Source organism: Dictyostelium discoideum (genome assembly GCF_000004695.1).
Source record: "Dictyostelium discoideum AX4 chromosome 2 chromosome, whole genome shotgun sequence".
NCBI lineage: Eukaryota > Evosea > Eumycetozoa > Dictyosteliales > Dictyosteliaceae > Dictyostelium > Dictyostelium discoideum.
This window is the reverse complement of record NC_007088.5, coordinates 5,954,806-5,967,305: the sequence shown is the minus strand read 5'-3', so window position 1 is coordinate 5,967,305 and position 12,500 is coordinate 5,954,806. Positions and strand designations below refer to the sequence as shown.

Genomic DNA, 12,500 nt, shown 5'->3' with positions numbered 1-12,500 from the left:
AAAGATTTCAACATCACAAATTGTACCAATGAAATCTTTATTATCACAAACTCAAACTATTGTTGAAGTTGATCCACCAATTAAGGTTGATCCAGAACAATATAAATCGCAATTAGTTACATCATTTAGAGGTATTCGTGTTTTAAATGCTCAAATCTTTGCTTCATTGGTTGATATTAAATCTGAATATTTCTTTAAACCTTATAAAGTTAAAAATTTCTTTAAAGTTCATAAACATTTAACAAATTCAAATACAAGATTAAGTATGGCTCAAACTATTTTAAGCAAACCATTAAGGTAAGTTGTTTATTATTATAATTAAAATAAAAAATAAAAAATAAAATATTTATATATTAATATTTTAAATATTTTAAATTATAGTGAAAAATTATTATTTGAAATGGTAGTTGTAAATCCAACATTAATTTTAATAATTCAAGATTTAAGGAAATTAAATGAAAATTATAATAATATTATTAATGGTAAACCGATTGTTCATGAAATTGAACCAAATGTTTTAAATGAAAGAGTTAAAGAATTAATGGAAATAATTCATAGTGTTAGATTAAGTTTATTAGAGAGAAAAATAATCTATGAATTATATCCTGATATGATTCAATTTGGTGCTTTTATTTTTATCATTATCGATTTCCTCAAATATCAAATCATTACCTATAATCATCTTTTGAAATTAAAATCTGATAAATATCATAGAACTAAAAATAATGATAGTTTAGAGTTAAAAAATGTTAAAAAATAGTAATATTATAAAATAAAATAAAATAAAATAAATGTTAAATTATATAATAAAAGTTTTATAGATAGAAAAAAAATAAAAACAAATAAATAAAATAAAAATAAAAAATAATTTTTTTATTTTTTTATTTTTTTTTTTTAGACTATTCATATTATCAGTTGTATTTATCTTTCTAAATTAATTATATTTTAGTATTACACTCATCAAATTTGGCATTAAAAAAAAAAAAAACTGATAATAGTCATTCAATATTTAAGTTATTAAAAAAAAAAAAACAAAAAAAAAAACAAAACAAAATAAAATAAAATAAAATTTCCATTTATAGGATAAACTTTTTTTTTTTTTTTTTTTTTTTTGAAATACTAAAGAAAATAATGTTTTATTATCCCACAAAGTTATTTTTTATTTTAAAAATTCCAAAACAAAATTCGTATAACATTTAAATATTAATTACATCAAGTTGGCCTTACAGCAAACCTTTGAAGATTACCCCTTGTCAACTGTAAACATTTTTTATTTAAAAGATTTAAAAAACAAGTAAAAAATTTTAAAAAAACATAATTCTGATTTTATTTAAACTGATTTTCAAAACAAATTAATATATTAAACTCTTTTTTTTTTTTTTTTTTTAAATTACATAAGTTGACCTTTCAGCAAATACCTTTGATCAAAATACCTGTCAACCGTCCATTGTAATTATTTTTCAATTTTTTTTTCATTTTTCGATGAATCAATAGTTTCCCTATTATTGCTAAATATATAAACCAAAATCTCGGAAATAATTAATAATTAACTTTCAAAATAAGAAACCATTAACCTATCCTTCTTATTTAAATTCTATATAAAATCCGTCTTCTTATATTAAACAAAATTTTTAATAAATAAACCTTTTAAATAATTAAAAAAAATAAAAAATAAAAAATAAAAAATTATAAAAAATATAAAAAACAATAATATAATATATATTTGGTGTTTTTTTACCTATGAGAAGAACTTAAAGGAATTTCTTTGTGCCTTTTAAGTTTTTTTTTTTTTAAATGATACTTTTATTGAGTTTTTTTGGAATATTTCCAAATTTTTCTTTTGTTTAAAATGTGGTTGATCGTTTAATGTGTTTCCCGAAATGGGAATTTCTTAAAACAAGAAGGACCGTTATGAGTTTTTATTGTTCACCCCCATCTTGGTTTAAACCTAGACAGAGTTTATAGCCCAATTCTGAACATTGACCACCAATGATGTTATTAAAAATTTATAAATATTTTATAATGAAGCTTTCCCCATTAATTAAATACTTTTTGCACATAAAACCATCCACAAAAAAAATACACAATCAAACCAATCCTTTAATATTTTGGTTAATGTTTATGGGAAATAAAAAAAAAAATAAAATTTCTAAATTAAAATACCTACAAAATCAAAAAAAAAAAAAAAAAGTGAATGTTTAATAGTTCCACAAAATCATAAAAAAAAAAAAAATCTCCATTTCCCAATTAAAAAATTAGGTCAAAAAAAAAAAAATTCCAATTTTGGAAAAAATTTTTTAGACAACTTAAAAATGTAGGTTGATAATTATCATTTCAATACTTTTTTTAATTTTTTAATATTGAATATTTGATTTAATATTTTTTTTAACATTTTTTTAAATAAATAAATAAACATTTTTACTTAATATATTTTTATTTTTGATTTTATTTATTTAATTTTAGTTTTATTATTTTTTCTAATAATTTTGAAGATTTTCCTCATTTTATTTTTATTATTTATTTTCATCATTTAATAATACTTGGTAAATATCAATATTATAGAATATTTCATTTGAAGAAACCATTTTCCAAATTCTAAAACCAAATTTTTTATGAAGGTAAATATTGAGCAGAAGCATTATTATACTGAAAAAAAAAATTCAAAACATAATTTTATTTAGTAAATACTAATAATTTAATAATCATTTAATAATCATTTATTTATAATTTTAATATTTAAAAAAAATAATCCTGATAATAAAATTTTAATAAAAAAGAATTAATTAATATTTATTAGAAATTAATATTTATTAAAAATTAGTAAATAATTTTAAAATATATTAAAAAAAAAATTTTTAATTAATTTTTAATTGATTTTTTATATTCATAAAAGAGTTTAATAAATGAAAATTTGCAATAGATGAAGCCATATTGGAATTAGTTGGTCTTTTACGAATATCCCCAAAAAATAAAAAAAATAAAAAAAAAAAAAAAAAAAAAATCTTTTTTTTGTTTAACGAATTTTATTTGGTAGTTAATAATTAGTTTACAATCAAATAATGAAAATTTACTTACTTGGCGAAAAAAAAATGGTGGGAAGATGGAATTACAAATCAGCAGTAAAATCTCAAATTTACACTGAGTGATGGCGGCTGTATAAAATTAAAATAGTCATTTACTACCTCTAATATCAATATTAGAACAAAAAAATAAAATAAAATAAAATAAAATATTATAAAATAGAATAAAATAATTATGGAGGTGTTAAAATTTAGTCAAAAATGTCATCACAAGGATTTTTATTTTAAATGTTTACTATTTTGACTTTTACAGGGACGAAAGAATCAATTAATTTTTTACAACTTTTATAAATATAGACATTATTTAATGTATTAGGAATTGAATCAATAATTAATTCTTGTTTTATATCACCTATATGTAACTCTTTAACCCATTCTGGTATTATACCTTTGGTTAATTTTTGATTGAATCCATCACATTAAGTAATAGTTGTTACAGTATTAGGAATTGAATCAATTATTAATTCTTGTTTTATATTACCTATATGTAACTCTTTAACACTTTCTGGTATTATACCTTTGGTTAATTTTTGATTGAATCCTTCAAAAAAGTAACAGTTGTTACAGTATTAGGAATTGAATCAATTATTAGTTCTTGTTTTATATTACCTATATGTAACTCTTTAACACTTTCTGGTATTATACCTTTGGTTAATTTTTGATTGAATCCACCACATAACCTAACAGTTGTTACAGTATTAGGAATTGAATCAATAATTAATTCTTGTTTTATATTATATAAACGTAACTCATTAACACATTCTGGTATTATACCTTTGGTTAATTTTTCATTGAATCCATTACATAAAGCAACAGTTGTTACAGTATTAGGAATTGAATCAATAATTAATTCTTGTTTTATATTACATAAACGTAACTCATTAACACCTTCTGGTATTATACCTTTGGTTAATTTTTGATTGAATCCATTACATAAAGCAACAATTGTTACAGTATTAGGAATTGAATCGATTATTAATTCTTGTTTTATATCACCCAAACGCAACACTTTAACCCCTTCTGATATTATACCTTTGGTTAATTTTTGATTGAATCCTTCAAAAAAAGTAACAGTTGTTACAGTATTAGGAATTGAATCAATAATTAATTCTTGTTTTATATTACATAAACGTAACTCTTTAACACCTTTTGGTATTATGCCTTTGGTTAATTTTTGATTGAATCCATATAATAAATTAACAGTTGTTACAGTATTAGGAATTGAATCAATTATTAAATCTTGTTTTATATCTCCTATATACAACTCTTTAACACCTTCTGGTATTATACCTTTAGTTAATTTTTGATTGAATCCACTTAGAAGCAAAACGTTGTTTGGTAATTTCTTTAGTTTTGATAAAATGTTACAATTGTCTTTGAATGCTAAACTTTCAAAATCATCAGTCAAAAAGGATGATTCATCACTCTCTGAATATATATAAAAATCGTGATTCCATACTAAAAACAAAGAATTAGTATTTTTTGTTTTATTAGACTTATTAATTTGAGTATAACTTACTTTTAATGAATTCATTTTTATTATTTGAGTTATTTAACTCATTATTATTATTATTATTATTATTATTATTATTATTATTATTATTATTATTATTATTATTATTATTATTATTATTATTATTATTATTATTATTATTAATGTTATAATCTATAGCATCATTAGGAATATCACCAAAAGAGTATATCGATTTAAAACTATTTTTAATATTATTAATTGTTTGATTATCGAATTTTAAGATTTGATTATTATATTCTTTTAGTTTTGTTAAATTATTGATATTATTGCTATTATTTAATATTAATAATGAGTTTTGATATTGTTTAATTAATTCAATAGTATCTGTATCAATTTGATAGTAATTATCATTGTCGTCATTATCTTGTTGATTATTAATTTGTGTAAAATAATTTAATTTATCAATAATTGAATTATTATTATTATTTAAAATTGTTGAAATGATTTTATTATCATTGTCGATTGAAGAAGTTATAATTGTATTTATCAATATATTTTGATTTAAGTTTGTTGATAGTTGTTTTTCGATATCCAATTCAACAAATGAAAGTATATTGTGAATTTTTTTAAATTCATTTTTCAATAAATTATTATTATTATCATTTTGTGATTGAATTTCTTTGAAAGTTTCATTTGATTCTTTTAATAATATTTGATCATTTTCTTTTCTTTCAATTAATTTTGGATAGATATTATCTTTAAATTCATTAATTAATGAATGAATATTTGATGCTGATGATTCTAATGAATCAGTTTTATGACCATGATGTTCACCTTTACGAGACGTACAAAGACTGCAACATGGCATAAATTTACAATCCAAACATAAAAATTCTAAATTTTTATTTGGATGAAGTGTACACCTATTTTGATTATTTATAATTATATCTTCACTTTCTTTCATTTTGTGTGCTATTTTGTTTTGAGTTTAAAAAAAAAAAAAAAAAAAAAGAAATAAAAATAAAAATAGGTGCCAAAAAAAAGTTTGTATAATTTTGATAACTTATAATTTTAAAAAAAAAAAATAAAAATAAAAATAAAAAAAATTCTTTTTTGTAATATCACCACTTCATATCCTTAGAATTCTTATGTGACATTAATTATTTACTACCTTTAGTATCAATATTGGAACAAAAAAAACAAAATAAAATAAAATGAAATATTATAAAATAATATAAAAAAAAATGTTAAAATTTACTCAAAAATATGTCCACAAGGATTTTTATTTTATATGTTTACTATTTTGACATCTACAGGGACGAAAGAATCAAGTAATTTTTTACAACTTTTATAAATATAGACATTGAGCCAATCATCAAATCTTGTTTTATATCACATATATACAACTCTTTAATGTTCTCACGTATTATACGGTTAATTTTTGATTGAATCCATCACATAAGCCAACAGTTGTTACAGTATTAGGAATTGAATCGATTATTAATACTTGTTTTATATTAGATATATACAACTCTTTAAAACCCACTGGTATTATACCTTTGTTTAATTTTTGATTGAATCCATTTAGAAGCAAAACTTTGTTTAGTAATTTAGTTAGCTTTGATAAGATGTTACAATTGTCTTTGAATGCTAAACTTTCAAAATCTCCGGACAATATAGATGATTCATCATTCTCTGAATATATATAAAAATCGTGATCAGACACTAAAAACAAAGAATTAGTATTTTTTTTATTAATCTTATTTATTTGAGTATAACTTACTTTTAATGAATTTATTTTTATTGATTGAGTTATTTAACTTTAAATTATTATTATTATTATCATTTTGTGATTGAATTTCTTTGAAAGTTTCATTTGATTCTTTTAATAATATTTGATCATTTTCTTTTCTTTCAATTAATTTTGGATAGATATTATCTTTAAATTCATTAATTAATGAATGAATATTTGATGTTGGATGATTCAAATGAATCAGTTTTATGACCATAATGTTCACCTTTATGAGACGTACAAAGTTTACAACATGGCATAAATTTACAATCCAAACATAAAATTTTAAATTTTTATTTGGATGAAGTACACATTTATTTTTATCTTCACTTTCTATCATTTTGGTTTGAATTTTAAAAAAAAAAAATTGATATTCAATCAAACCCCACACACATTTTTTTTTAAATAATTTAATTTTTTAAAAAAAAAAAAAACTCAAATTTGGAATGACAAAAAATTTTTAAAATTTCCCAATCACATAAACAATATTATAAACAGGTACAAAAATACATCCTTTATAAATAGCTCCTTAAAAAACCTAGATTTTCACATCATGATTAAAACATTTGAGATATTTAAATTTAATTTGTATTTTCTATATCAATACATTCTAAAAATAACTTTAAATATAATTTATCCAATGTAATTGCATTGACTGCATGTTTAGTTGAACTGTATGCTGAATAATTTTACATATTATCCAAACCCATTTCATCAGATGAAATGTTAATTGTTAAACCTGATTTTTGATTTCTAATGTATGGTGTTGAATTAAATCTTTCTAATTTGAGTATCTGATAATTCTTCAATTGCACCAACTAAACCATCAATTTCTGTTTTTAAATAAATAAATAATCATTTTTACTTAATATATTTTTATTTTTCATCTTTTATTTTTTTTAATTTTTTTTAAATATACAATAAATGTTTAATTAATTATAGTTTTAATTTTGTTAAATTTATAAATTTTGAATTATTTTATATATGCATATAATTATGTATGGTTTAAAAAAAAAAATTTCTAGTTTATTTAAACCACAACAATCTCATCAACCATCATCATCACCATTATCACCAGTACAACAACTATTCAAAAGTATGTAAATTCATATTCACCATTAATTTATAGTTAAAACTCAAAAAAAAAAAAAAAAAAGAAAAAAAAAAAAATTGATTTATTTATTTATTGTTCACATTTTTTAACACCATACAATCCACAAAAAAAATAAAAATTTAACCAACCCTTTAATAATTTGGTTAATTGATACCATGTTTATGGGAAATAAAAAAAAATTCCAAATTAATAGATCTACAAAATCAAAAAAAAAAAAAAATCTCTGTAAAAAAAAAAAAAAAAAAAATTCAAATTTTGGTAATATAATTTTAAACCAACTTAAAAAAGTTGATTTATCAATATCATTTTATGTTTTTTAAAATCTCAATATTGAATATTTTAAAATTTTTATTCACATCTAGTTTTTTTTAAAAATAAACATTTTACTTAATATACATATATTTTTTTTTTTTTTTTTTTTTTAATTTTATTTTAAATATTTAAATCTACAATAAATGTTTTAGTTAATTATAGTTTTAATTGTGTTACATTATAAATATGAATTAATTTATATAAGTATATAATTATGTATGGATTCAAAAAAAGAAATATAATTATTATTATTATTATGTTATTTATATTATTATTATTATGTTATTTATATCTTGGACTTGAATCAGAAGAATTTACAATACTACCTTCACCACTGTCGCAAGAACCATCACTAACTTTTAAAGAACCAAGATCAGGAGTACTTGTAGCAGAAATGGAAACTCTACCAATGGTACCATTATTATTACTATTTGGGAAAACATTTGTTTCGGAACTTGTTTTCTTTAGAGATGAGTTATGATATTTATTATTTGATGGTGAAACTTTAATCCAATCAGCTCTTGTAGAGGTGGTGCCAGTATTATTTTGTTGAACAAATGGTTCACCACTAATTGTATTATTATGAGGATCGATTATAATTGTTGGGTTACCACCACCAACACTAACACCACTACCAACACCTCCACCAATGACAGTTGGATAATTATTTTTTGGACCAAAATGACCGACTTTAAAACAAATTATACTTGTATGATCCATTTTACCAGGATATTTTGAATAATCTTCTGGTAGTCTTTTACCAGCATTATTTTCCATGAAAAATCTTGAAGCAACAGTAGTATTCCAACAATGTTCAAGGATACGATTTGAGATTTCATTTGGATCTGTTGAATCAGCAGCTAAAGTTTCCAAGAGAGAAGCGGTGAAAGCATTCTTTGCGACTAGAGCCTTTGAGAAATCGACATCTGTCCATTTTTCACCATTTAAATTAAACTCTTTACTCATATCATTTGGAGTTTTACCAAGATGTTTTGGGTCTAAATTATCATGTACACCATCGGATACGATCATAATGATATCTTCATCATAGACAGAGGCACAAAATATATTTAAATTTCTAAGATCGGGTTTACCTTGTTCCAAATGTGGACCTAAACGACCACCACAATCCTTGGCGTCCAAATTGCTTCTATTTCCCTCTGTAATATCGGTGACTTCACCCTGTGACAATAGATATGCTTTACAATCACCAACAGAGGCACAAACAAACTCCCACTGTGGTGACCATTTATCAGAGCCTTTATTAATTTCCAATAATACCCCACCCAACAATGTAGTGGTGCCAGCTTCCCAAAATTCATCTTTACCCAACATGATTGATTTATGAGCACATTCGAAAGCATTGAATAAAATTTTACCAACTTCTTTAACATTGGTCATATCATCATTTTTTGAGATAACATAATCAATGAAAGCTGTACTTGCATTTTGTGCTGCTTCTTTTGGTTTTTGACCCCAATTACAACCATCGGCTAAACATGTAATTAATCTATTATTATAAACTGCACAAGTGTATCTATCGGCGATTGGGTCACCTGCTCTTTCGGTTGTATTTGGTAAGAATGGATAGGTTGATGTGGAAATACAATATAAACGGTCATTGTATGTTGCTGGATATTTTATCATTGGTGAACCAATGGATGTCACTGGTATTGTACTACTTTGATAATCTGGTCCAGAGAAATAGGATAATTTAGTACGATCACCATTGACTGGTATAACTTCCAATTTTGGTAAATTTAAATAAGGTGTACTTAATCCTTTCTCTTGATATATAAAATCTGCTTCATTACCAGTGCCATTAATTAATTCTTGATGATTAATTGAAGATGATGAAGCAGTTTCTTTTTTACTTCCACTGCCACCACCACCACCACCACCATTTGAATTACTTAATAAATTCAAACTACTACCTGATGATTTCTTTGTTGGATCTAATAATTTACTAAATAACTTTTTACCCATACCTGTTTTTCTTTTTTCTTTATCACCTTTACTATTTGAGTCTGTATGATCTTTGATTTTATCTTTATCTTTGTCTTTATCTTTATCTTTATCATTGCTATTACTACGATCTTTTTTAGAATGTTTATTACTTGATGAAGCTATTAAATCTTCTGATGATGAATTTGAATGCGATACAGATATTGGTTGATGTGAAATTGGTGAAGATGGTGGTGATGATATATTTATTGGTGATGATGCTAATGCTATTGATGTCGATGATGGTGATGTTGATGCTAATGCAATTGATGTTGAAGATGATGTTGGTGATGGTGAAATAGTGGTTGTAGATGATGTTGGTGAAGATGTTGGTGATGATGATGATGGTGATGGTGATGGTGATGTTGATGTTGATGTTGTTGAACTGATTTTACCATTTAAAGTGGTTGGTGTTGATATAAGAGTTGATAAATTTGGTGATGATATAGCAATAGGTGATGATGTTGAATACCTATTAGATTTTGGTTCGTATTTTTGTTTTAATTCATTGATTTCATTTTTTAATCTTTGATTCTCTTCTAAAAGTAATTGATACTTTTTTTCAATTGATAAATCTTCGTTCATTTTTTTTTTTATTTTATTTTTATTTTTATTTACAAAGGGAGGGGGATGGAAAGTTGGAGATATGAAGTTTTCTTTTTATTTTTAATTTTTAATTTTATTTTTATTTTTTAAAAAATAATGTTCATTTTAATAAATAAATTACAATATTAATTTTTGGTTTTTTTTTTAATGTACAATAATATTTAAAATATAGTTTATTACAAATACTAATAAATATTTTGGTTATGTTTTTTTTTTTTTTTTTTTGGATGATGAATAAATAAATAAATTATTTTTGATTAAAAAATAAAAAAATAAAAAAAAAAATAAAAAAAATAAGTTTTTTATTTTAAAAAAAAATGGTAAAAGAAATTAATAACAATATTAAAAACACACCCGAGAAAGATAATATTGAGAGTTAGGAAAAAAAAATAAAAAAAAATAAAAAAATAAAAAAATTTATTTGCAATTTGTTTTTATTCTATTTAAAATGTTTGATTAATTGAGATTTTGTGTGATAGTGGGGTTGATTTTATTTTAATTTTTATTTTAATTTTTATTTTGATTGGTTTTAAAAACAATCACAATTGTTAATTATTTTTACAAGACAAATAAAAAAATAATAAAAAAAAAAAAAAAAATTAAAAATTAAAAATTAAAAAAAAAAATTAAGGAAGTACCACAATAATAATTGTTTTTTTTTTTTTTTTTTAATCAAATGATATAAACGATCCGTGCTTATGTGTGATTATTATTTTAGTTATTGATTAGCGATATTAGTATTAGTAGGAGGTACATGTATCATATAAATCAAACTGTACCTAATTATCTCTATCTAATTAAAATAGTGTGATGTGTAAAACAATTTTAAAATTCAATTATGTGGTTGGTGTGTGTGTGTGTGTGTGTGAATTCAATGATTTTATTTAGATATTTTTTATTTTTTATTTTTTATTTATTATTATTTTATTATTTTATTATTTTATTATTTTATTATTTTATTATTTTTTTTAATCACTGAATTGTTATTTGTAGGTTTTACTTAATATTTATTTGGATGATGAAAAATAAAATTTATAGAGGTTGGGATTTTTTTTTTGTTTAAAAAAAGGAAACCCAAAAAAAAAAAAAATACAAGAAAAAAAATAAAATTTAAAAGAAAAAAAAAAAGAAAAAAAAAAAAATATCTTACATGATTAAATTAAACTTCAAATATATAATCCTGATTTTTTTTTTTTATTTTTTTTTGTGATATATTACAGTAAATATTTAAGTGGAAGAAAAAAAAAAAAAAATCAAAGTAAATATTTTAATCAGGGGGATGATGTATTTATTATTTTATTTTTTCTTTTTTGGTTTTTTTTTTTTTTTTGTTGTTTGTACTAAAATACTAAAATATATGTATATATATTTTATGTGTGTTTTTTTTGGTGAGGCTTATCTAAATTAAATTATTATAAAAAAAACATAATTAATGATTTAAAATGTTGTTGTTGTTGTAGTTGCAGTTGTAGTTGTAGTTGTAGTTGTAGTTGTAGTTGTAGTTGTAGTTGTAGTTGTAGTTGTAGTTGTAGTTGTTGTTGCGTTGTTAGAGAAAAAAAAAAAAAAAATAGTTATTAATGAGGGATTATTCTCTTTTTTTTGCTAGAAAAAAAAAAAAGGATGTGATTGATTCGAAAAAAAAAAAAAAAAAAAATAAAAAAATATTTTGGCTGACGTCAAATGATATTTATTATAAAAATAAAAAAAAAAAAAAAAAAAAAAAAAAAATAAAATTTTAAAATTTTTTTTTTTGGTTTTTTTTTTTTTTTTTTTAAAGAACAATCACAAATTTTTTAAGAAATTATTGGCAACACCAAATGGTGCTTCTTTTTTTTTTCATTTTTTTATTATTTGAATTCATAAATAAAGTTTTTCCCATATTATTATCAAAAATTAATTACTTTAATTATTTTAAGTAAAAAATTCAAAATTAGATTTTTATTTTCATTTTTTTTTTTTTGGGATTTACGATAATGAAAAAAATCGGTTATTTTTTTTTTTTTTTATTTATTTTTATTTTTTTTTTTCATTTATTTTTATTTTTCATTTATTTTTTTATTTTTATTTTTATACCTTTTAAAGTAAACATTTAAATTAAACAAAAAACAATAATAAAAA

General features: G+C 21.2%; 6 protein-coding genes and 1 non-coding gene across 7 annotated transcripts in view; 3 read left to right on the top strand and 4 right to left on the bottom strand.

Moving 5' to 3' along the window:
• Nucleotides 1-760, top strand: part of DDB_G0275899 (hypothetical protein) — a gene marked incomplete at both ends in the record, with an annotated part of 3,822 nt that extends 3,062 nt beyond the window's left edge. Inside the window, 2 exons of the mRNA XM_638481.1 lie at nt 1-297; nt 382-760. The exon at nt 1-297 is cut by the window's left edge and continues 3,062 nt beyond it. Of these exons, the coding sequence (XP_643573.1) occupies nt 1-297; nt 382-760 (676 nt within the window). The remainder of the gene's footprint in view (nt 298-381) is intronic.
• A 456-nt stretch (nt 761-1,216) lies between these two features.
• r44 lies at nt 1,217-1,260 on the top strand. The gene has a single exon.
• A 2,044-nt stretch (nt 1,261-3,304) lies between these two features.
• On the bottom strand, nt 3,305-5,518 carry DDB_G0275897 (hypothetical protein; the record flags this gene model as incomplete). The annotated part of the gene is made up of 3 exons (XM_638480.1): nt 3,305-3,468; nt 3,690-4,508; nt 4,600-5,518. 3 exons carry the CDS (start codon nt 5,516-5,518, stop codon nt 3,305-3,307), a joined length of 1,902 nt encoding a protein of 633 aa, XP_643572.1.
• A 462-nt stretch (nt 5,519-5,980) lies between these two features.
• DDB_G0275727 (hypothetical protein) lies at nt 5,981-6,686 on the bottom strand (the record flags this gene model as incomplete). Its single annotated transcript, XM_638479.1, has 2 exons — nt 5,981-6,279; nt 6,338-6,686. The coding sequence occupies 2 exons, from the start codon at nt 6,684-6,686 to the stop codon at nt 5,981-5,983; spliced, it is 648 nt and encodes a 215-aa protein (XP_643571.1).
• Nucleotides 6,687-7,342: 656 nt separating this feature from the next.
• On the top strand, nt 7,343-7,956 carry DDB_G0275729 (hypothetical protein; the record flags this gene model as incomplete). Its single annotated transcript, XM_638478.1, has 2 exons — nt 7,343-7,442; nt 7,925-7,956. The coding sequence occupies 2 exons, from the start codon at nt 7,343-7,345 to the stop codon at nt 7,954-7,956; spliced, it is 132 nt and encodes a 43-aa protein (XP_643570.1).
• A 98-nt stretch (nt 7,957-8,054) lies between these two features.
• Nucleotides 8,055-10,361, bottom strand: DDB_G0275631 (protein phosphatase 2C-related protein; the record flags this gene model as incomplete). The annotated part of the gene is made up of 1 exon (XM_638477.1): nt 8,055-10,361. The coding sequence occupies one exon, from the start codon at nt 10,359-10,361 to the stop codon at nt 8,055-8,057; it is 2,307 nt and encodes a 768-aa protein (XP_643569.1).
• A 1,458-nt stretch (nt 10,362-11,819) lies between these two features.
• Nucleotides 11,820-12,471, bottom strand: DDB_G0275629 (hypothetical protein; the record flags this gene model as incomplete). The annotated part of the gene is made up of 2 exons (XM_638476.1): nt 11,820-11,974; nt 12,456-12,471. The coding sequence occupies 2 exons, from the start codon at nt 12,469-12,471 to the stop codon at nt 11,820-11,822; spliced, it is 171 nt and encodes a 56-aa protein (XP_643568.1).
• Nucleotides 12,472-12,500: the final 29 nt, after the last annotated feature.